Here is a 24,132-nt window from a genome sequence, read left to right on the forward strand (position 1 = left end):
TGTTGAGGTCGAAATACGTATCTGTCAAGATACAATTAAGTGGTGGAATTCAATGGGATTGTATTAACTCGTCTTATGACAAGTGAGTCCTTTTCCGGACTAAAACCATTTATCCAGGAAAAGAATTGCTCCATCGGTTCGTGGGTTATATTGCCTCAAAGGAAATGGAAATTCATTTTTATATTTGGAGATATGTGCGCACATAACCGTCGAATATCCCAGCATGCACTTAAAACAAATTAGTGTAATATATATCATGAGCAGCTGCACATGAGCCCAAAGCTTTTTTTTTATTAACCGAACAAATGAATCATAAATGCGTAGTAAGCTGACCACAATCTATGTGTGTGTATGTTCGGTATGCTCGATTGAGTTCAGAATTGCAACAAAGGTAGTTGAGTTAAAGATCAATCCCACAGAACATTATACGACTATTAAATGAACTTTCATATAGTTTCCGGCTGATTTACTGGGAGTTAAGTTGTGTACTTTGGAATTTATTGATTGCCATGAAAAACGTGCGCCAGCTTATGCAACAAGTGATTGAGCTGCGATTTTCATTGATTGATTTTCTCACCCAAAGGAACAATCCTGGGGGGAGCCCCGTAGAATTCGAGGACCATTTTTTCTCCCCATACACGGCTGGGCCAGTCTACTATCCACGGCCAAACGATACCGCACACTTTCATGAATACTTTTATGCGAAATTGATCAAAAAGCCCACGGTGCTGGATAATTTCTAATATCTCTATCTATCCTCCTTGGTTCGAGCTGTGAAGCAAAACAACTGAGTATCGACGCTGTAGCCAACCAAGTATCTAGGTAGGTATCTAAAAGTATCTACTGCAGTGAAAACTCTCGAGGTGTTGCAATAGTACGTTGGAGAGCCATCATTCAACGCGATGAGACCGTTATCCACTGCCTATTTGCAATTATCATCCACGAAAGTTTGATTTACAGTTTCGTCGCAGTTTTTGCGTTCGTTGAGATCTACGCAGATCAGAAATGGAGGCTCGAGGGTTAATATAATGTAGCGATGGCGACAAGCTAACAGTATTTCAAAAGTTAGCGAAATTCACGCAAACAATTTTTTTTATTATAGATGTTATAAGGTTTGTCGATTCACGGCATTCAAGTCTCTTCACTGTTTGTAACGCAGTCACTTGGCTAGATGGAGACGCAAGGTTAACGATGTTGGGGATTTCTTCTGTTGAGTCTGGTAGCTAGGTGCCAGGCGCGTATCACGCGGCTGCATTCCCCGTATTAAGGTTCCCCCAAACACACGCGATGCGACAGTCGCGACGCGATTCTATCGCTTGGCGACAGCGATTCTGTCGTCGGCAATATGGAAGCGTAAATACCAAATTGCTTGCAGCGACCCAACGATAGAATCGCGGCGACTAGTTGTCGCCGTCGCGGCGATGAAATCGCTTAGGTCTGGGGGAGCCTTTAAGGTTCCCCCAGACCTAAGCGATTTCATCGCTGCGATGGCCATTCTGAAGATTTGTCGTTCAATTCCACTATTTTGTAACTTTAAAGAAACGTATTTCGATCTCGGCAATAAGGTCTTCCTCAGTGTCTCGTACTGAACTCGAAAACTGTGGGCTTTGTGGCTGTGCGGCGTCAAATGTCTAAATGACCTCTCGTCGAATACGGTTGCTTTCTTCAACTTGTTTTTTCGTAAGTGAACAATGTTCTTTTAATGTTTATGTGCTACGTATTCAAAATTCGTATACAAAAATCACTAAAAGAAAGTTATAAAAATACAGTGTAGTTCCATTGTCCTGGCCGTAACACTGGATTTCAATAACAAATTATTCGGTTTTATTAGTAGAAAATCAAATCTCTCGTCGATTTCAATACGTTTGAATTGCAGAATAATGTGATTAACAATGTTTCTAGGAAATGTATTATTATTTAAAACTTGAATACAACATTAATACACTAGTGTTTGCACAACGTAATGAAATTTAAAAAACGTAAATACAACATACCGAAATAATATGTTTCATTATTATTGTACAATCCAAGGACCTAATATCATTAAATGTACTGAATGAAACTGAAATGAAACATTATTAATCAATTCCATCATTTTAGATAATTTTCGTCTCAGTGGCAGTCGGTCTATGAGTACCTCATATTTTTTGGATTTCGTCAATGCCGCCGACAATGCAATTCAACTAGCGTTCAACTAAGCAACAGCATCAGGAGCCACGATTCAATTACGCTGGCGGGAATAAGTGAAGAGACTATCCTAGGCGATATGTGTGGGGCGGTCGTGTAATCTCGAAATACGTTCCAGTTCAACAGGATTAGTGGTGTAGTGTGCTTTCCATCCATGAACTCGTGATTCGGCTCGAACAATTGCTTAAACTGTGTATAAAGCTTCTGAACACACCCCGCTTGTTGGTTGAGATATTTCATTAAGTTTGCGTATAGGATTAGGATAAGTTTCTCGCCGTCGTCGGGAGGCGTGCGTTTGTACTGTTGATTCGATTCGCGATGGGTTTTTCCGCTGTTGATTTGAACATTAGGCGAAACAGCCATTGCACTCTATATCTAGTCAAACTGAGTGATGGGCGGGCGAGTCCGCAGTGGAGTTCGGCGCCCCATAATCAAGTTACTCTTAGCCTAGTTGAACACCAAGCGAACGCATACAACACCCGAACATCCGACTTCGTACGGGGCTAGGCTTTGAGTTGGTTCTGATGTGTATATACTATTTAGGGAAATTTTATTTCGTTTTCGTTGAAGCTATGTATCCTACTCGAAACGAAGCGGTGTGTAACGGAAACTTATAAAAAATAGCTTTCGGTACTGACGTTTCAGTTCGATTAAAACCTTTGTCAGGGATACTGTATGTCTTTATTTGTGAAATGAAGACGTTTGGTGCTCCATATAGTGATATGATCTTAAAGTAGGACGAATATTGTGAACATGGAAGTAAAACATGGTAAATATATATGAGGCACCAAGCAATTTAAAATACAGATTCCCTGCTAAAGTTTATAAATGAACAGTGACCTCAAAGCTATTTTCCAAGCATACAACATAACAGCCGTAAACAATAAAGAAAGACGGAAACGGTTGAATTTTGCGCGCAAGGTTATGTACTCTCGTTCTAATTGATACAAGTTGCAGTTTGCAGTTTTTGCTTGCAAAATTGGAGTGTTTTAGGGCAATGCATATGCGTATTTGGGCGATTAGATAAAACAGAATGATCTTTTAAAAAGAAAACAAAACGGGATGTAGTGTGTGTGATAAGAAGTTCTATTTAGAGACGCCTCCTTAGCAATAATACAATGAAGAGGGACACTTCCAATCAGCGTTAAAAGTAGAATAAATTACACATACACACAGTCACTCACACGGGGGAAAGGGTAGCCCACTGGGTTTGATTGGCCGTCTGCGGATCTCGAGTGTACATAATGTGGTGCGATCGTCTGCGGCCAACGGAATCCATTGCACTCAGGGGAGGACAGGTTAAAATCATGCAAGCTATTGAAATTGGCTTAACGATCTCTCTCTATATATGCAAGCAAAATGTATAGCAAAGCAAAATGCCGAACAAATCAGTGGTCAAGTGTGCGAGTTCAAGGAAGCGATTGTTTTAGCGCGCGAGCATGAATGTAAAGGCTAACACGTGATTTAGAAATGCGAGAAGAGAGTACAGAACAAAATCATAACACGAACACTAATAAAGAGGAAGAAAAAATTTAAAATGTTCAAGAAAATGTGTGATAATATTTAAAAAAATAATAATCTCTAACATTAATTTGAGGGGAAAATATACAAGAGGAAGCCTATAGATATACTACTTACATGCTACTACAACACCTATTCACGAGACGAGACATCCTAACAAGAAGTCAGCAAGTGACTTAAAAAAAATGGACAATAGCGGGAAACCGTTGGTCATTTGACCGTGGACAACGTTCTTCTGTATTTCATCGGTGAGTGGCGAAATTTCTTTGGGCATTTTTTAGAAGCTATTTGTCTCTCATGTGATATCGAGATGGGAGTTTCAATAAGGTAATGACAATGAGCTGCTGGTGTTACCCGCGCTTAACAAATTTCTTTGTGCTGTTGTGTCAGTCCGGTCTGAAGCTGTCAAAAAATCGAGTAAATCTCGTCAGCTGATCAGAGCTGTCTCATGGGTTGCCTTATAATAGGAATGCTTCAAAGGGCTGCAGAGCGGCTTCACGGTAGTTGATTGGAATCTTAACCATGGCTGATTAAAGATAGATATCGTCAGTACTTCAGCTCTTTCATGGCCGCTCCGGAATCGAATTGTCACAATAAACAAGTCATCAAGCGTAGTTGCTTTTTTTTTCTCCATGACTACTGTGTATCAACTGATAATGCTGTCATTTTTTTTCTGTAAGCAACAAGATTGCTACGATTATCGATGTACAAACAAAATAAATGACGCTCATTAAAATAACATCATTTTAGAGTTAATCACTAATACTTCTGATAACACGACTCTTTTATCTTTTGGAAATTATTCATTAAAATTCATTTATAGCCATCTAAAAAGAGTAGCTACTCACAAAATAAACGTTGAATAAATTACAAAATATGGAGAATCATGGACTTGACAATGAATGAAATGTTCATCAACTGTAGCATCATTGCATCTTGTGTCATTTCGAATGTGTATTGTTTATTTACAAGCATTGATAGCAGTTAAACTATAAAAACCATACAATCGAAAATAATTGTCAATTTTACTATGAATTAAGGCCACATTGTTTAGGTTGATTCTCAAATCGACGAACCTCTTAGCATAGACAAACAGACGTGACACTATAGAAAATACCATCGACCATGACTAACGACCAATTTGAATTTGATTGATTGAGCGTTTCACAACTAGAGGCGTTAGCGTCGGAATCCTTCGAGTTTGACATTTCACTCTAGCGCCTTCTGGTGACAATGTCATACGAAACATTGCTTCGTGTAACATGCTCGCAAGATGGTGGTAGAGGAGTTGAGCGATGGATTTTTCAGAAAAATGTTCAAGCTGTTACGTCTGTTTGTCTGTGCTCTTAGTATGCAACTATAGTTGCCACAATGGCCATCCTTGTTCCTTCCGAATTGTCAAGGGCACACAGCTCAATGATTCACCAGTCAACCGCCTTTATTTTTCTATTCATGATTGCTGTAATGCAGATGCTGCTCCAATTTGATTCGATTTGAAATGATTTTTGTATCTCTATTTTCTTGAATTTAGAAACGGGGATCCATTGTTCACTATAGTAGACAATACTGTAATTGTAAATGTCAATCTTTGATTTTCAAATACGCTCTTGACTGCCCATTTAACTCGACTTATTATTATGAAACGATTGTATACAGCTCCCCAATTTTTGATATTCAAAATTTAGTTTTTTCTGATATTCCAATTGTTTCTCTTACTTGCTAATCAAGGTGCGATAAGAAGCGTTACCGAAATTCATTCGAATCATTCAGTCATACAGTCATTACACTCACACATACAAAGAATACTCGACGCAAAGCGGGACGACACTCAGAGAAAGAAACGAGAAAACATGAATCGTACTATACTGCCCAGAAAATTTAAACTTACGAAAGTGAGATTTAAGAATTTTACAACACTTCCCGATAAGATTTTTCACTAGTAGGAAACCGAAACCCAGACGCAAATCAAGGAGAAAAACGCTACCCAAACTGTACAGTTGTTGCGCCACCAAATCTTTTGTTTTGAGCTTATGACAATTACCTTTTTTGTAAGGTTTTAATTTATAAGACGTTCGTGTGTAATAAAGAGAATATCTTCTGCAGTGAGGCTACAATTGTTGCTCATAATGCTCAACTGGTTTGATTTAACCCAATAGTTTGGACTCCTGTATTGAAAAATTGGAAAATCAGCCAAAGGCAAATAGCAGCAACATTTTTTATTTTTGTTAACATATTTATTAATGACAGTTTTGAGTAAAACAGTGAGCGACAACGTTATCAGCATTACACAAGGAATGAAGTCTATATATGTAGCATTTAAAAAAGTAATATCTGATGAAAACACAAAGAGCTAGCCTATTCATTTAAAATAGTTATTTACCTTAAAGACGAAGCAAGTAATAGCAAGGTAAAAATAACAATTAAATTCTTATAGCCGAAATACTAGTCAGTTAGAAAAAGAACTCACGTATAGGACGTCTGCTAATCGCTAAAAGAGCAACAAATTTAAAATCAAGTGAAAGATAAAATGTAATTCAATCTTCTTCCTCTCGTGGACAGCGAATAAAAAACAAATACAAAAAGATACTTTGCGAATAAGATCAAAACACACACGAAAGCCCTAACAAAAAAGGAATGCACACAAAAACAAAACCAAACAATATCACGTCATCTAGGAGAAAAAAACAAATAAAAGCGCTCTGTTGTACAGAAAATATTTTTTCTCTATATTTCTCTATATCGGTTAATAACTAGTAAGATTACTATTAAGAACAAAGTATTTAAATAAAATATAAGCTACTTGGATGACGAAAAGCATTGACAGACCGGCCAAAGATGGCACTGCGTGCGAGTGCTGTCACCACCTGCAGTGAACCCTCTCTAGATCAATCCCCCTATTTTCGTGCACTGTAGGTTGTGAAGATTTTACAATCCCATTTAGACGCTGCATAGCTCTCGAATCACTGTTTCTTTTCTTTTCCATATATCTCAATATTGTAATCATACAAAAAAGTTGCATTAAATTTTAACCCTGTTAGAAAACTCGTGACACGTTTTTTACAGACGACTGTCGTGACAGCGAGTCGCAAGCGGCGCCATCTTGGGTATGTCAACCTGGAAAAGAGAAAATTAGCAAATATATATATAAGCGCAGCAGAGGCAGCAGCATTATTGTGAGATATAAAAAGCAAACAAACAAACAAAAAAATCGACACGTGTTAATTTTAATTTTCCTCCTAACCCTTTCTCTTGTATGAGATAAGGCATTTATGTTTTCTTGAAATCTTGATGTTGATAAAAAAAAATATTGCAAAACGAAAGCGAAACAAGCGTTGCTATTGGGAGGAATCGGCGGAAAAGCGTTTGACAGAAGTATAAATAAACAAAACATGTTTAGAGATGGATCGTGTATATTGTTACATTTAATCGTAAGTCCATTTTGAAGTTACTGACAAGTTAATGAAGAATCTCTCAAAATAGTGTTGAAAGAATCGTAGGAAAATCATTCATCTCTATCTACACAGGCAGTGCAAGGAATACAATAAAATACCAATTAGCCCTTCCTCGGTTTGACAGCAGTTTGCCATTACACAAACACGTACACACAGTTCCAGTTACCGAACGAAAATCAAACGGAAACACACTCATGTACACACATACATACACTCATTTCAGCATACACAGAAACTTTAGTCACTTCAATCCGAGAATAAAATCAACCACACCAACAGGTTTAAAGGCATACCCAAGAACATAGAAAAGAGATGATGTATTAACAATAACCTATAACAATGGAAAAATAGCGACTAACGAAGAAAAATCAAGATGAAAAATGGACAATTGAAAATTGGTTTTCATGTTATTTAATAAAACGAAACAAGTTAATAAGATTAAAGGAGAATCAAGTGATGGCTTTCAAAATTATATAAAAGAAGAATCTAAAAAAATAAATAAAGTTAATAAAAGCTAACAATTTTTCGCCTTTTGCATTAAACACACATCACGTACACGAAACATACATACACTGACACATGTAACACAAACATACAAAACATCAATGCTAGCCAACAACCAGTGATTAGGAAAAGTAACAATACTAAATTATATTTCTCTCTGTTTCTGTCTCTCTGAAGATAATAGAAACAATATGAAGGAAAACACTTACACAAGAACAAAAACAAATCACAATACACAAATGATAAACCAAACGGAAAGACTTTGACAATCTTACCGCACTCGTAGATACACGACACCGTCTACTTTCTTCCTGGTAGATATCCCTGTCTCTAAGGCAACGCAAATATGCAAAAGCAAATACACACACTCACACTCACAAACATTGATTACCTAATACACAAAGAAGGAACGTGCGAGCGTATGAAGCGAATCGCCCATCTTTTGTGCGACCCCACCGGTCACGTCTCGGGACTACCACAACTTTTACAACTACTGCTACCAAATTTCCTTTCCCAACTCACACAAACCTAACACAGAAGATACACACATTTCAAGAGAAGTCGTAGAAGAACTCTTTTCGTTCTGCCCGAAACTTATTGGTACCTTCACTTCAAGGAATAGAACAAATCACTTTACAACAGGAAATACAACAGCTCGAGGGAGAACAGTAGTACCCAAAAGAAAACACAAACCAACAAGAAAGCAAAGCAAATGCAAACAAAGTGAGAGTAACCGTGTGTAAAACTTGTCAATTTTTCGCATAAAGAAATGAAACATCTACTAAGAAAAATCGAAAACCAACATTTAGGAACAACAGCAACAACAAACAACCAGCAAACAACAGCAAGAACAACATCATCAAACTAAGTTTGAAACCAGCGCAGTTGTCAAACAAATGCAAACCTATCACAAACAGCTACCATCACACTTGTGAAAATGGGAAAATAGAAACGAAACCCAAATGAAAGTGGATATCCTTCTTTCGACTACAATTCAGTAGCAATAGTAACTGAACGCGGATTCAGTAAGAATCGGTTCAATGTGTAACATCCACAAAATCATCAAAACCACAGAAACAACAAAGACAACACAGCAAAACACGCTGAAAAAATGGAAGAAAAGTAATTTACGAAACACTATCATACACACAGAAACCAGGAAGCATAAAACCGCAGAAAGCAAAATCAGAGAATGAAAAACCAAGTAATCAGCTGTAATCTAATTCAAAACAAAAACAAACAAAAAAAATGCTATTATAGTATGTAATGAAATTTCACAGAACCAGAGAAAAACAAAATCGTTGCAATAAAGATGAAAATATTAAGGATAAAAATTAAAAAAAAAAACGACTTCTATAGTCTACTGCGTTTTATTGGAAAGAACAACCATGTTTTCAACGTTTTCTCGTTTCTCATTTCTCATAAATTAATCATAAATAATTTAATGTCTGAGAAACGGTCAAAAACTAAATTGAAAAGAGCTGAAATGATGAAAATCAAAAATATTTGAAATTGTTTAAACCCAATTCAGGAGGCGCTACTTTTGTTGTGAATATAAATTGCCACTCTGCCGAATAGAAATTGGTAAAACTTGCTTTATCTTTGTCGGAGCGAATGCCTTCGCTGCAGGCTTGCTGACCATCCAACTGGTCAAGGGTGGTCCCACCAAAGCAACGGTGGATGGTGTGCAAAACTGTGGGTAGAGAATATTTCGGGCGAACACTCCAGTTCGTTCGAATCGCGCCGGGGACTGAGAGAAGGTGATGAACTCTCGAGCCTGTTGTTCAACATTGCGCTAGAAGGTGTCATGCGAAGAGCCGGGTGTAATAGTCGGGGTACGATTCTCAACAGATCCAGTCAATTTATTTGTTTCGCGAATAACATGGATAATTTAGACTGGCCCAGGATACAAAAAGTCGTCCGATTCTACGGGGCACCACCAGGATTTTGCCTTTGGGTAAGAAAATCATTCTCTGAAAATTTCAGCCTGATCGGTTATTGCATAAGCTGGCGCAATTGATTTGAAGTTAATATGGGGGTTTCAGCCGAAATATATGGGAGAATACACCTCTGTTACTATTTCGTACAGGAAATTGGATGGAAAAGCCCGATTGAGCCCAAATTTGCAGAAAATGAAGTTAACATTCCAATGAACAATTCGGCATAAAATTCTACTATGATTAAATAAACTTTAAATTAGTTTTTAGCTGACTTATTTGAAGTTTGGTTGAGCACTTTGAAATTCATTGATTGCCTTGAAAACAAGCGCATGTTATTTAAGGTAGCTGCGATATGTGTTGTGGCGCGCGTGCAGTTACTTATGTTTCAGTGCGCGCGAAATAACGCATCGCAGGCACCTTTGATTGCATGCATATGATTTCATGGCAATTAATGAATTTTAAAGTGCTCAACCCAACTCCAAATAAATCAGTCAAAAACTGATTTAAAGTTTATTTAGTAATAGTAGAATTTTATGTCGAATTGTTCATTGGAATGTTAACTTCATTTCCTTCAAATATGGGCTCAATCGGGCTTTTCCATCCAATTTCCTGTACGAAATAATAACAGAGGTGTATTGTCCCATATATTTCCCGTAGAATCCGACGACTTTTTTTTCTCCCCATACTAGGCTGGACCACTCTAATGGACATTGTCGGCCAAACATTTGCAAAGGTGGCAAAACTGAACACAGGCCTGAAACGTGTGTGGTGATGATACATCCCTGTACTCAGCTTCTATCCAATTTTCTGCGAGCGGTAATGGCCGTCAGCTTGCCTGTGGGATAGTCTCTGATTTTGTGACGTTTGTGGAGGTCTACAGCACCCACCGTTCCGAGCATTTTGACCAATGTGGTAAATAAGAAGGCGTGAATTCACTTCATCAGCACCTGCTAGATGTTAAATGTTCAGTCTGTGCGATCTCTGGTCGAAGACGGTGATTCTGTCTATAAAATACTCGGAACGGTGGGTGGAGTTGACTTCCACAAACGTCAAATCAGAGACTAGCCCGCATTTCGAGCTACATCGAGCTGCTCATTGGATAGTATTATTGATTCTAGTTAAAAAAAAGTCCTCACTTTTAATTGCCAATCGTGTGAAATATTTTTTACTTTTTGTTTGGTGTTCGGTGGCCCACGCACATGTATTGCGCTTTGCTCCGGCCGAAACATGTGTGATCTTCAATATCTTGCAGTAGCCATCGAGCAGGTAAGTACATTGCGGAGTTCGTGATTGAACATGATACGTACCGGACGTGGTTGGATAGTGAAGGCACGTGAAGGGTCAAACACAATGGATACGTTTGCGTGCGTTTTGACAGTTTTCCCATGGGAAAAATGTATTGTATAAAAATGTATAAAAATGTATATTAAATGTATAAAAATGTCTACTCCTCGTGTCCGTCAATCATAAGAAACGGAAATATGTTGGTACCACCGAAAGTACGGCAACGGAGCCCGTCGATGTCGTTCACTTTTCTGTTTTAGGCGGTCATAAAAAACCTAAATACACACTCATCTCAAACAGCGGAGGTGGGTGCTTCACATAGTCGTAGTAATTTGCGATCGTGTCAACCACATTCGCTTCCTAATCGACATGGGTTCGGATGTGTCCATTATCCCCGCAACATCGAACGACAAACGCAAAACGCCAACCAATTCGAACATTAGAACCTACGTGACTCGATTCTTATACGTCGATCTTGGGGTTCGCCGAAGATTCGCATGGAATTTCTTTTTCGCTGAAGTCACTACTGCGATCATTGGAGCAGATTTTCTTTCGTTTTTTTCGGATTGGCAGTGGATTTTAAAAACAGACGCATTGTCGACGTGACTACAAATCAGACAGCTACCGAAGGGATAGTATCACGAACACTTATTGGTGTTACAGCTGTCGTTTCCTGAATTAACTTCCTTCCACGATGCGGTTGAAAGTAATCCACAACGTAACACATATAGTTACCAGAGGACCATCTGATAAACTAGAACTAATACATATAAACTAAAAGCAGCTCAATAGGAATTTCAACTGATGATAGAGTTGGGCATGCTCGAGCAGTATTTCGGCTAGCCCACTACACTGCGTGTCCAAAAAGAGTGAACAGCTTCGCTTGTGGGTGATTATCGACGCCTGAAGCATGCAACTATACCGGATAAGTATCCGGTCCCTCATATCCACGACTTACTCAATTCGTTTCATGGTAAGTCGATATTCAGTACGATAGATTTGGATAGAGCTTATCACCAAATGCCTGTTTGTGGGGTTTGTGGAGTAAAATGCCTTCAGCGTGTGTTTATAATTTTTTATAGATTTATAGAGCGTGGCAATCGGCGAGCAGCAAGCCATGACTCTGGCTTTTCTGATCAAATCTCCGCGGCGTGCCACGGAGAGTCGCTGTCATAATTTCGTTCCGGCCATTTAGAGCTGGGCCACATTTCGGCGTTCCAGCCAATCTACTTTTAATCCTGTCGCTGACGGTCTTCGTTGAAAATGGTTAGTGGTTTGGAAAATCACAAGACGCGTCTCGAAGACCGTCGGAAAATGGTTGTGCTTTGCAAAATCACAAGACGCTTCTCGAAGACCGTCGGATAATGCTTTTGGGTTTGCAAAATCACAAGGCACGTCTGAAGACCGTCGGATATTGGTTTGTGGTTCGCAAAATTACAAGACCTTCGGAAACAGGTTTGTGGTTTGAAAAACCACAAGGCTCGTCTGGAAGACCGTAGGTAATTGGCTTGTGGTTTTCAAAACCACAATGCGCATCTGAGGAGCGGTGGAAAATGGTTTATGGTTTAGAAAACTATAAAACGTGTCTGAGATGTATATCAGTTTGTGAAACTACAAGGTGCGTATGGAAGACCAACAGAAAATGATTTACGATTTAGAAAATCTCAAAGTCCTGGGAGCATTGATTTTGGTGAAAACAAATTTAGATTTCATGTAGCCACTTGGCGGCGATAGTGTGCAATGCACACTGTGCATGTACATGAGACTACCAATTGAGCTATATGATTTAACGAAATCTGAGAGAAATGGAGAAATATTCGATGCTGCACTGTTCGAAATCGTTCGGAAAACCAAATATGTTATCTGGAAATTTATATTGGAATGTGCTGACTTAGTAGCCATTGCGGAATTACCAGTAGGATCAGATATCTTGGAATTTGCAAAATTAATAAGGGGCCGGATTTTCACAAAGCTGGATTGAATTTGGTTTAGATTTGGATTGCATTTGGATTGGATTTGGATTGGATTTGGATTGGATTTGGATTGGATTTGGATTGGATTTGGATTGAATTTAGATTGGATTTGGATTGGATTTGGATTGGATTTGGTTTGGATTTGGTTTGGATTTGGATTGGATTTGGATTGGATTTGGATTGGATTTGGATTGGATTTTGATTGGATTTGGATGTGGATGTCGATGTCGATGTGGATGTGGATGTGGATTTGGATGTGGGATGTGGATGTGGATGTGGTTGTGGTTGTGTGTGTGTATTTTTTTTATAGAGCGATGAAAGCAAATATGCAAACAGACACCTGAAATTATCACTCAGGGAATGGGGTTGACAGAAGGCCGACTCACTAAACCCACACCAATGTCTTCAGAAAATGAGCAATTCAGTGTAACACCCAACCCCCAGGAACAATTCCAACCAGATTTGGTACACGTATTCTCTATTTTTGAGAATGGCTGTAGAAATATATAAAAATAGATCGATACTTGATACTTGATACTTAATGGGCTACAGCTCTTCGATGATCCTACGCCGAATGGAGTATCCTTCTCCACTGGACTCGATCCTGGGCCAATCGCTTCCAGTCGCCCTGAACATTGAGCGCCCTCAGGTCCTCTTCAACTGCAAAAAGCCATCGTGTACGCGGCATTCCACGAAGCCTGCGGCCTCTTCCGGGTTCTCTACTAAATATTATCTTCGCTTGACGTTCTTCCGGCATACGAACAACGTGACCAGCCCACCGTAGTCTGCCGTGTTGTATAAGCTTAATAATATCCAGCCCTTTATACACCTGGTACAATTCGTGATTCATGCGACGCCGCCAGATACCGTTCTCCTGTTTACCGCAGAGTATTGTCCGCAGCACCTTACGCTCAAACACTCCTAGAGCTCTCCGATCAGCCTCCTTTAACGTCCATGTCTCATGGCCGTATAAAGCCACCGGAAGAATCAGAGTAGTATACAGCGCGAGTTTTGTTTTCGTTTGCAGTCTACGGGAGTTAAGCTGGTTACGAAGTCCGTAATCAGCCCTATTTGCAGCTGCAATACGCCTTTTCACCTCGCGGGTAACATCATTATCGCACGTCACTAATGTTCCAAGATACACAAATTCTTCTACCACTTCAAATTTTTCACCATCCAGCACTATTTCGCTACCACCACCACTAATGAACCCACGTTGATTGCCAGCGACCATGTACTTCGTTTTGCTGGTATTGATCGTGAGTCCAATCCTCGTTGTCTCCCTCTTAAAAGGCGCAAAAGCCTCTTCCACGGCACGGCGATCAATTCCGATAATATCGATATCTTCCGCAAATCCCAGGAACATATGCGATTTTGTGATAATGGTATCGCTTCTTTGCACACCAGCTCTCCTAATCGTTCCCTCGTGCGCTATATTGAACAGTAGATTCGAGAGTGCATCACCCTGCTTTAATCCATCTAAGGTAACAAATGACGTCGATATTTCATCCGCAACCCTTACACTTGATTTCGATCCGTCCAACGTTATACGAATCAGCCGTATCAGTTTCGCCGGAAAACCATGTTCAAGCATAATTTGCCATAATTCATTCCGTTTCACTGAATCGTACGCCGCCTTGAAATCAATAAACAGATGATGTGTCTGCAAGGGGCCCTCCTTAGCCGTGCGGTAAGATGCGCGGCTACAAAGCAAGACCATGCTGAGGGTGGCTGGGTTCGATTCCCGGTGCCGGTCTAGACAATTTTCGGAGTGGAAATTGTCTCGACTACCCTGGGCATAAAAGTATCATCGTGTTAGCCTCATGATATACGAATGCAAAAATGGTAACTTGGCTTAGAAACCTCGCAGTTAATAACTGTGGAAGTGCTTAATGAACACTAAGCTGCGAGGCGGCTCTGTCCCAGTGTGGGGATGTAATGCCAATAAGAAGAAGAAGATGTGTCTGCAAGTTGTACTCCCGGAATTTATCAAGGATTTGTCTCAGGGTAAACATTTGATCCGTCGTTGATCGGCCCTCACGAAAACCCGCTTGGTATTCGCCGACGAAGGACTCTTCAAGCGGTCTCAATCTGTTGAACAGAATACGGGACATAATTTTGTACGCCGAATTAAGGAGGGTTATTCCTCGGTAATTGGCGCACTCCGGTCTGTGCCCTTTCTTAAAGAGAGGGCAAATGAGGCCGTCCAACCAGCTAGCAGGCATTTCCTCGTCTTCCCATATTTTCGACATAATATGGTGCAGAACTTCATAAAGCTGCTCACTGCCATGTTTGAGAAGTTCAGCCGGGAGCTGGTCCTTCCCCGCAGCCTTATTGTTTTTCAGCTCTTTGACAGCTTTTTAACCTCATCTAGTGTAGGTGACTCCACAGCTTGTCCATCGTCGCTAATATTTATTCTGTTCACCGATGCACCGTCACTTCCTCCATTCAACAAAGTCTCGAAGTGTTGCTTCCACCTGGCAGCCACTTCAGTTTTATCTGTCAGCAAATTCCCTTGTTGGTCGTTGCACATGACGGGAGATGGCGCTGTCTTTCTCCGCACGCCATTGACAGACTCATAAAACCTCCGCATATCGTTCTGCTCCATTTTTTCCTGCGCCTCACTAATAACTTGTCCTTCGTATTCTTTTTTCTTCCTGCGGTGGGTTCGTTTTTCGGCTGCTCTTGCTTCCTTGTACCGATCTCTATTCGAACGGGTACCCGACACCAACATCCGGCTTCTGGCAAAGTTCTTCTCGTCTGTCACTCTCTGACACTCCACATCGAACCAACCCGTCCTGGGTCGCCTCTGTGCAGTGCCTACCACTTCTCGTGCTGTTGTGCTCACCGCTCCATGGATCGACTCCCATAGATCGTTGATGTTGCCGCTAACGTTGATTGCACTTATCCGTTCGTCGAGCTTCTGGCGGTACTCAGCCGATACTTCTTCCGCCGACAATCGCTGGATATTGTAACGCATCGTTCGCTGTGATCTTTCGTTCGATACAGTTGACAACCGTGATCGAATTTTACTGACAACGAGGTAGTGATCAGAGTCAATGTTCGGACCTCTGAATGTCCGCACATCGATAACATCCGAGAAATGGCGCCCATCCACCAGAATATGGTCTATCTGGTTGCAAGTTTCACCATTTGGGTGTCTCCAGGTGTGCTTTCGGATGTTCTTTTGTGCAAAGTAGGTGCTACTGATGGCCATCCCTCTGGCAGCAGCGAAATTTACTAACCGTAGGCCGTTGTTATGGTAGCGGAGTGAAGGCTCCCCCTACCGATTATGGGACGGAAAAAGTCCTCTCTGCCGACCTGAGCGTTAGCGTCTCCGATAACAATTTTCACGTCATGCTTTGGGCACTCTCCATAGGCTTTATCAAGACATTCATAAAACGTGTCCTTCACGTCGTCGGATTTATCGTTTGTCGGTGCATACACGTTGATTAGGCTGTAATTGAAGAATTTGCCCCGTATCCTCAACACACAGATTCGTTCGCTAATGGGTTTCCACCGCATCACTCGCTTCATCTGCTTGCCTATCACTACGAAACCAACTCCATGCTCTGCTTTTTCACCGCCGATACGCCGATCGATACATGGATACAATTAGATGCGCTTTAGATCTACCTCTGTGGGTTTCGAGCTATAGCAATGGACATTTTAATTGCGTAATTTACTTTTCAGATCCGAGTAAAGCCGGGTACATATAGCCAGTTATACATATAATCGCATTGCGTATATTTGGGGGAACCCGAAAGCACATACTTAAAGATTCCCCTAGACCAAAGCGACTTCATCGCCGCGACTGCGACAGCTAGTCTCCACGACTCTATCGTTGGGTCGCTGCCGGTAATGTTCCATATCAACGGCGACAAAATCGCATTCGCCAAGCGATAGAATCGCGTCGCGATTGTAGCATCGCGTGTGTTTGGGGGAACCTTAATGCTACTCTCCGGTACTCATACTCAATATCACCCCGGGCAGCGGAGGCGTTGTTGATTTTTATCGGTGATGAAAACTATTTCCATCGCTGATAAAAATCAACATACCAGAAAATATAATAGAAATTATTCAATATTCAAACAGCATAACATCCATGATAATAACGATGTCAGCTTTGTAAACAAGAATTCAAATATCCCCGGTCATTGAAGCTTCATTTTGTTGAATTTCAGCCGCTTGTTATCAAGCAGTCTGGGGATATAATAACCACCTAAAATAAATGAATTTTGAACATATTTGTTATATAAAAAATATTTTAATTATAAAAAGCTTGTTAAGAGAATGATGTTTTTTTTTCTGATCTTCCGATTTTTGAAATAATAAATAAACAATGTGAAAATAATTGCTAGGCAACTAGAAGATTTGTGTAGATACGCTGCATGAGCAGTTTACAGCATGGTTTTTCACCTACTATGCAGGACAAAACCTGCCGCGTCAACTAGTAAAAAATAGAGTCATTGTGGTCCAGAAGATTGAAAATAAAAAAATCAGATATAGGGCACTGGATGGACTGTTTTGTTTTTTTTCTCACTGCAAAGAGATTAGAAAACAACAAGGCCACCAAATGTCAAATTTCATGAAGAACGTAAGAGAAAGAGATTTGTCCATGCAGTGCCCTATATTGATTGATTAATTATTATAAAGCTTACTATTTTCCTTAAATCTATGACTGAAAATCTTTTCATTCGTGCGATTAGGTCCATTTGTTCAAAAGTTATGAAGGTTTAATTTTTTTAAGAATACACCGTATTTTTGGACCACCCTATTCTGAAAATAGCCACTTTAAGAGAAAAACAAAAAATATGCATTTTGGGAAAATCGGAGAACATATTTTTTCGACTCTATTCTTTTTTCATGGAATCGCTCTATCTGTTATTCATGTTTTTTTGTGATACGTGATTACAATGTACCTGAAATCAGAAATCTGATTTTTATATATATCTGAAACCTAGTCTTAATTTTAGATTAGTTTAACTTTGGAATATAAATCCTTTTGCTCAGTACCAACTATCTTTTTCCTCGTTCCATTTTTATAGTTTTTTGCAATTCAAGACAAAATTTTCAAAACGACTTATCTGCTTTTGTAAACAAATATTCGAACGTCGATTTGACGAATCTGATAGCACTCCCACGTAAACCAACACCATCAATAGGTAGGTGAAGGTTTCTAGGGGCCGTCCAGAAACCACGTGGTCATATATGGGGGGAGGGGGGGGGGGGGTTGGAAAAAGACCACGATAAGCCACAGGGGGGGGGGGGGGTGTTGCTCTCCAACCACGTGGTTTTTTACACGAAAAACTTTTGGTGAATAACAATAGCGGTGTAAAAAATACAAATCATTAAAATTTAATGATTTAATCATTAAACGCAAAGCGCATCTTAGGGCCGATGCCCACGTAGCGTCTTTTCAACTCAGCGTTAAAAAGACGCAGGTGTGCATCGAGAAAAACCGGTAACGCAGCGCCGGTCATAACGCCGATGCATATCTGCGCTATTTGACCATCTTAGCCTTAGATCCGTTTTCCATAAAAAAATAAACGAAAAAACAGGTTGCGATTCAGTCTCAATTTCCACAACAAAAATTTGGAAAGGAAAAATGGGAAAAAATTAAAAAAAAAATCCACCGCGCCGCGCCACCGCCGCAGATGGTTTTTGGCATCACGCCGCTGAAACTTTTGCATCAGCGGACTGCAGCTACAAATTTGAAAAATATTCATGTTTTTACAGTGATCCAAGAAAGAACTTCAAAGGAATTTCTTGTGGATATTCAGGAAAAATCCAGTAAAGAAATTTGCTGTAAAAACTTTGACATTACTACATATAATCCTGATAAAGTGCTGGCATTCAAAATGATTTTTGAACAAATCTCTCTGAACAATTTTGCTTGGAAATTTTGCTACAAATTGTTAATGAAAAAAAAACCAAACATCTCCAGTGTGAATTGCGAAAAAAAAATTCCTTAAAACTCCGAAAAAAATTCCATGTGAATTCTGTCTGAAAATTCAAAACAGTCCCGTGGGAAATCCATATAATTTTCGGTGGAAAAAAAATGTTCAAATTTTCATATATTTTTTTTACATTCAAATGAAATTTTCTACGACAAGTTCTTTCGAATCTTCACCAGAAATTCTTCTTTATTTCCAAAAGAAGTTTTTCGAACATTTTAAGGAGTGAATTGGTTTTTTTTCATTGACAATTTGTAGCACTTCAAAATGTTCAGTCTCCAGTTAGCTTTGCGAGCAAAAGCGTAGGGTTGCCAACCCGGAGATGACGAGTTCGATTCTCGTTCCTGTCTAGGATGTGTTCGGGTGGGAAACATTCTCGACATCCTAGGTATAGTGTATCCATCGTACTAGCTACACAAGATATATAATCGTGCAATGGCTGGCATATAAAAGCTTTCAATTTATAACAAAGGAAATGCTAATAGAATATACTAAGTTGAAAAGCAGACCAACTTCCAGTTGGAATATGGAGCCATAGAAGAAGAAGAAGACTTCTAAATTTTTCAATAAAAACCCTTCTGAATTTCCGATAGATATTAAACAGCCAATGCCACATGAAACACTTTGATATTTCCGATGATTTTTTGTTTTTGGATTTTTTTTTTAATTTGGCATTTTGAAATGAATTTTTTTCGGAATACTTTTTTACGCTCTTTGTGAATTCTATCACATTTTTAAAAATTATACAAGTATTTTTTTTCGAGGCATTATTTAGAATTTCCACGGAAGAGTCTATAGATTATCTTCAAAAAATTCTTTGGATTTTCAAAAAATAAATCTTTAGAATTCTCGAGATTCTTGTTTTTTTAATTTGTACCATAAATTCTTCCAAAATTTCATTCTTCTTCGGGAAGTCATTTTGATTTCTTTGTAGGTTCACCAAAACATTGCTTTAAATCTTTACCATGCAAAAATGCACAGGAAATGATTTAGAAATTTTAAGGAATTTTCACATCAGAAAATCTTGAAAATTTTGATTAAATTTTTTAAGGAATTCTTTCAAAAGTACAATTTTTTCGTTATTTTCACTTGTAAAAACATCGGAATTTCCTCGGGAAATTCATTATTGGTGTTTCAGATGAACTTTTTTCGATTTTCTACTGGAAAATCTTAGGAATTTCCATCGAAAATATTATATTCCGAATAATTTGTTTTGGAAATTAAAAAAAAAGCTGCTGAAAATGTATAAGAATTTCTTTTGGAAAACGAAAAAAAAATCCATTGGAGATTTATAAGAATTTCCTTTAAAGATTCAGTAAAGTTGCCCAGGATTTTGAAAAAAAAAATCTTAAGAGATTCTGTAAAAAAAGTAAGCTGGATTTTTTTTTTCTAATTCATACTGAAACCTGTTAATACCTGTTAATATTCGAATGTAAACCAATTTGATGATTCTGAAAGCAAAACTGGAATTTCTACAGGAATGCTACAAAAAAAAAACAACAGTAGGAGGTTTTATTTGCATCTCTAAGATTACATATTAACTTTGTGATTCTCTGATAAACTTTTTGTTGTAAGAAGTCAGTTCAGATGCTTCGCTGAGGTTAATATATCTTAAGAGTTTCCAGTACCTCCAGAGCTACGGAAGGTCCCAAATACTCTTAATAATCTACAGGGATATTCAGTGATGAACTTTATAATTATTTAAAAAAAAATCACTAATAAAAAATAAAAAAAAAAAATAAAAATATAGGGATATTTTGGAAAATTTCTAAACCATTACAATTTTTTCTAGAAATTTTTATAACATATTCGCGAGTCCACATTTTTTTTTGTATCCTCCTGATGCATCGAAGGTGTACGAGTTCTAGATATCCTAATACCCGATACACATTACAACATGATAACATCATCAAAATGTTCGAATTCATGAAAATTTAAAATTTCCATGCTGGGCTCAGTTTGATTTTGAATCAGTTGAAATTGTCCATCTTCAAAATTGATCGGTTTAACCATATGTTTTAGTTACATAAGGTTTTTTTTTAATTTTTGTACTTGAGAAAAAACCACGTGGTCATAGGGGGGGAGGGGGGGGGGTCTGCCAAATGACCACGATAAGCCACATGGGGGGAGGGGGGGTTGAAAATCTTCAAAAATATGACCACGTGGTTTCTGGATGGCCCCACTATCAGATTCGTCAAATCGACGATTGAATCTTTGTTCTCAAAAGCAGATAAGTCGTTTTGAAAATTTTGTCTTGAATTAGTGTCTAAATGTTGTCTGTAACTGAAGCTACATGCTCATGATAAAAAAAAACTGTCAGGGAGAATTCATTAGATGTGCGAGAATTTTCATTTTAAATCTATCTCCATTATAAAGCTGTCGATTCAAGCTATGACTTGAGTTAGACCAATCTCGTATAATAAAATTATATGAGTTGAATTGCTATCATATATATAATTATTTAAAATTTGTTTTATTGACATGTTTTGTTTCTAATCGGTCCTTAGTGCACACCTTATGCAAGAAAGGAAACGGCTTAATCGCGATCTAGCATCCGACACAATGGTCATCGCACAGTATTGTGTGTGAACGCATATATTTAGCGGATATCGAAGACTATCGTCTCATATGCTTCCTGTGCTGAGCTTTGGCTACGATAATGATTGATTATTCACGTGTTGCTATTATTTAAATTCATATTTGTTTTTCACATTTCCAAAAACTCTTATGACAATGGTGATTATAGGATAACATATATAAAATATAAAAACTTCTAGAAGATCAAACAGAGTTGTAGCGAAAAAACAACAACCGGTTACCTTTATGAGCGAAAAATCTTTATCTTAAAAGCTTTCAAAACAGTACACATGGAGTGAACCTTATTGAATCAGTAGTGAAATTATTATGTTATTCAAGTTATCAACCAAGTAGTGTTATCATTTATCAGAATAACGTCCATAGTGCAAACATAGTATAAGTACTCAATTTCGTTTGTGATTCTGTTGTCTCCTGTCATACGCGCTACAACTTTGCAACACAACCAGTATGTGAGTTCGCATAAATTACCAACGAGAACGAAAACGGAAACGACCATGAACCCCTTCTGAACTGCTTCTGAACTAAGTCTGGGCAAAATGCATTTTGCTACTGGCATAGTATAATTGCATTGCTACCGGTTAATAACAGTTTTTAGCTACTCAATCGTTATCAGGGCCATATGGGCTATCCACACCCAGTTTGCCAAAAACGCACACCTGATGGCTCTCGACCGGCTGTCATTTATGTGCTGTAATACCCATTACCCATTGTCGACTATTATGTGACTGCGCTCCGAATGACCTACTCTCACGTTTTCGTGCTTTGTTGTTTGTTGCTCGCTATTTTTTTTTTGTGGAATGAACTTGTAGTTGCTGCCTCCACGATGTCGACGCCGAAGTTGGAGAAATTTCCAACGCGACGTGCTGCCTTAATTATTATTCAAATGGACGCCGTGAATCGAAGCTACAGTTGGAAATTCATCAACGCAAACTTCCACCCTCCATCATCGCTGCTGCTGGCTGTCGCGTTGCGAATCGTGAAGAAGGCAAAAAGACACGTTGTGCTTGTTTCACCTTTGTTCGTTTGTAGAGCAGCAGAGAAACAATGTGAAAATAGCATCTTGGCTGTAGAAATGAGAAGCTGACGTTATGTTGTCGATGCACAATGCAAAAAAACGTGCAAAATAACAAAATCAACCTGATTTATCCACCTAGCGGTTTCGGTGCTTTTCTCTTGCATAAGAAAAAGTTAAACTGGGGAGATGGCGAGTTTGATTCTCGGTCCGGTCTAGGATGTTTTCGGGCTGGAAACTTTATCGACACCCTGGGCAATGGGCATAGTGTATTGATTGTACTTGGCACACAAGATACATACTCATGTAACGGCGGTCATTTGAAATTTAATTTTTGACTAAACCTTCTATCGCTATTCGTTTTAACGTGTAATTCAAGTTCATGGCATTATTATTATTTCCAACAAAATGAGCACAAGTAATCAACATACAAATAAATAACTTTCATTGATTGAAAATTTAAATTATTTTATGCTGGAAGGCAAAATTTCAATTCAATATAGGGTTACTGCTCCTGGACTTCATCTCATAGTTCCGATATTGGTCCTTCGAAAAACAAAGCAATGAAAAGGTATTTGATTTGTTTATTATTTTTGTGATTTTTTTCAGCAGTGAGCACGCATGTTAGCAAAAAGAAGCGACGAAATTGGTGCCGTATTTCTTTGTTTCGCGATGAGATGAATATATGTTCAGTGAGATTGAAAACGGAACAGTTCCCCTAGTTGCTAGGAAATACTTAACTTGCTAAATATCACATAATATCGTTCTCGGAATAGATACGTTTTTTGACTTTCAACTAGTCGCTGCGATTCTATCGTTGGGTCGCTGCTGGCAATTCTCCATTTACGCTTCCATATCAATGGCGACAGAACCGTAGTCGCCAAGGGATAGAATAGAGTCGCGTGTGTTTGTGGGAAACTTTAAAAATTGGCTTGGGGGTAAAACGCAGTGTTGTGGTGCGCAGGAGATGAACGGTGAACGCCTGGTAGTTTATGAAACTTAGCGGAATAAACCAAATTCTTACGGGTAAGCAGTATTGGTAAAATCATTCACAAATCTCAATCATCGAGCCCTCCCGTGCGAGCAAACTCGTTTGCGAATTAAAAGGAATGCCTTCATTTATTCATTCCATTTATTCAATCTACATCTAAACAGATAACACTGAATCGACAATTTGACGCCACAATATACGGCTTGAGGCCGCATCTCTCCATCTTCGAATACGCCCCCCGCTCGCCAAATCGTTTTGCACCTGGTCTGCCCATCTCGCTTGCTGCGCTCCACGCCGTCTCGTACCTGCCGGATCGGAAGCGAACACCATTTTTGCAGGGTCGCTGTCCGGCATTCTTGCAACATGCCCTGCCCATCGAAAATACCTTTTAGGCTTTAAGGCTTTAGCTACCTTCTGGATATTGGGTTCGCCGTAGAGCTGGACGAGCTCGTTCATTCTTCGCCGCCACACACCGTCTTCTTGCACACCGCCAAGGATGGTCCTAAGCACCCGTCGTTCGAATACTCCGAGTGCTTGCAAGTCCTCCTCGAGCATTGTCCATGTTTCATGCCCGTAGAGGACAACCGGTCTTATTAGCGTCTTGTACATGACACATTTGGTGCGGTGGCGGATTTTTTTTACCGCAGTTTCTTCTGGAGCCCGTAGTAGGCCCGACTTCCACAGATGATGCGCCTTCGTATTTCACGACTAAC

At 39.2% G+C, this 24,132-nt stretch overlaps 1 protein-coding gene across 3 annotated transcripts in view; it reads left to right on the plus strand.

The window, feature by feature from the left end:
- LOC134204300 (syntaxin-1A) overlaps window positions 1-4,447 on the plus strand; it is an 85,538-nt gene extending 81,091 nt beyond the window's left edge. For all 3 annotated transcript variants that reach the window (XR_009977829.1, XR_009977830.1, XM_062679126.1), the window contains one exon: window positions 2,101-4,447. Coding sequence is in view for 1 of the 3 variants with exons in the window: in XM_062679126.1 (XP_062535110.1) it covers window positions 2,101-2,104 (4 nt within the window). In the remaining 2 variants the exon portion in view is untranslated. The remainder of the gene's footprint in view (window positions 1-2,100) is intronic.
- Window positions 4,448-24,132: the final 19,685 nt, after the last annotated feature.

The sequence above is a fragment of the Armigeres subalbatus genome, unplaced genomic scaffold, assembly GCF_024139115.2.
Source record: "Armigeres subalbatus isolate Guangzhou_Male unplaced genomic scaffold, GZ_Asu_2 Contig515, whole genome shotgun sequence".
NCBI lineage: Eukaryota > Metazoa > Arthropoda > Insecta > Diptera > Culicidae > Armigeres > Armigeres subalbatus.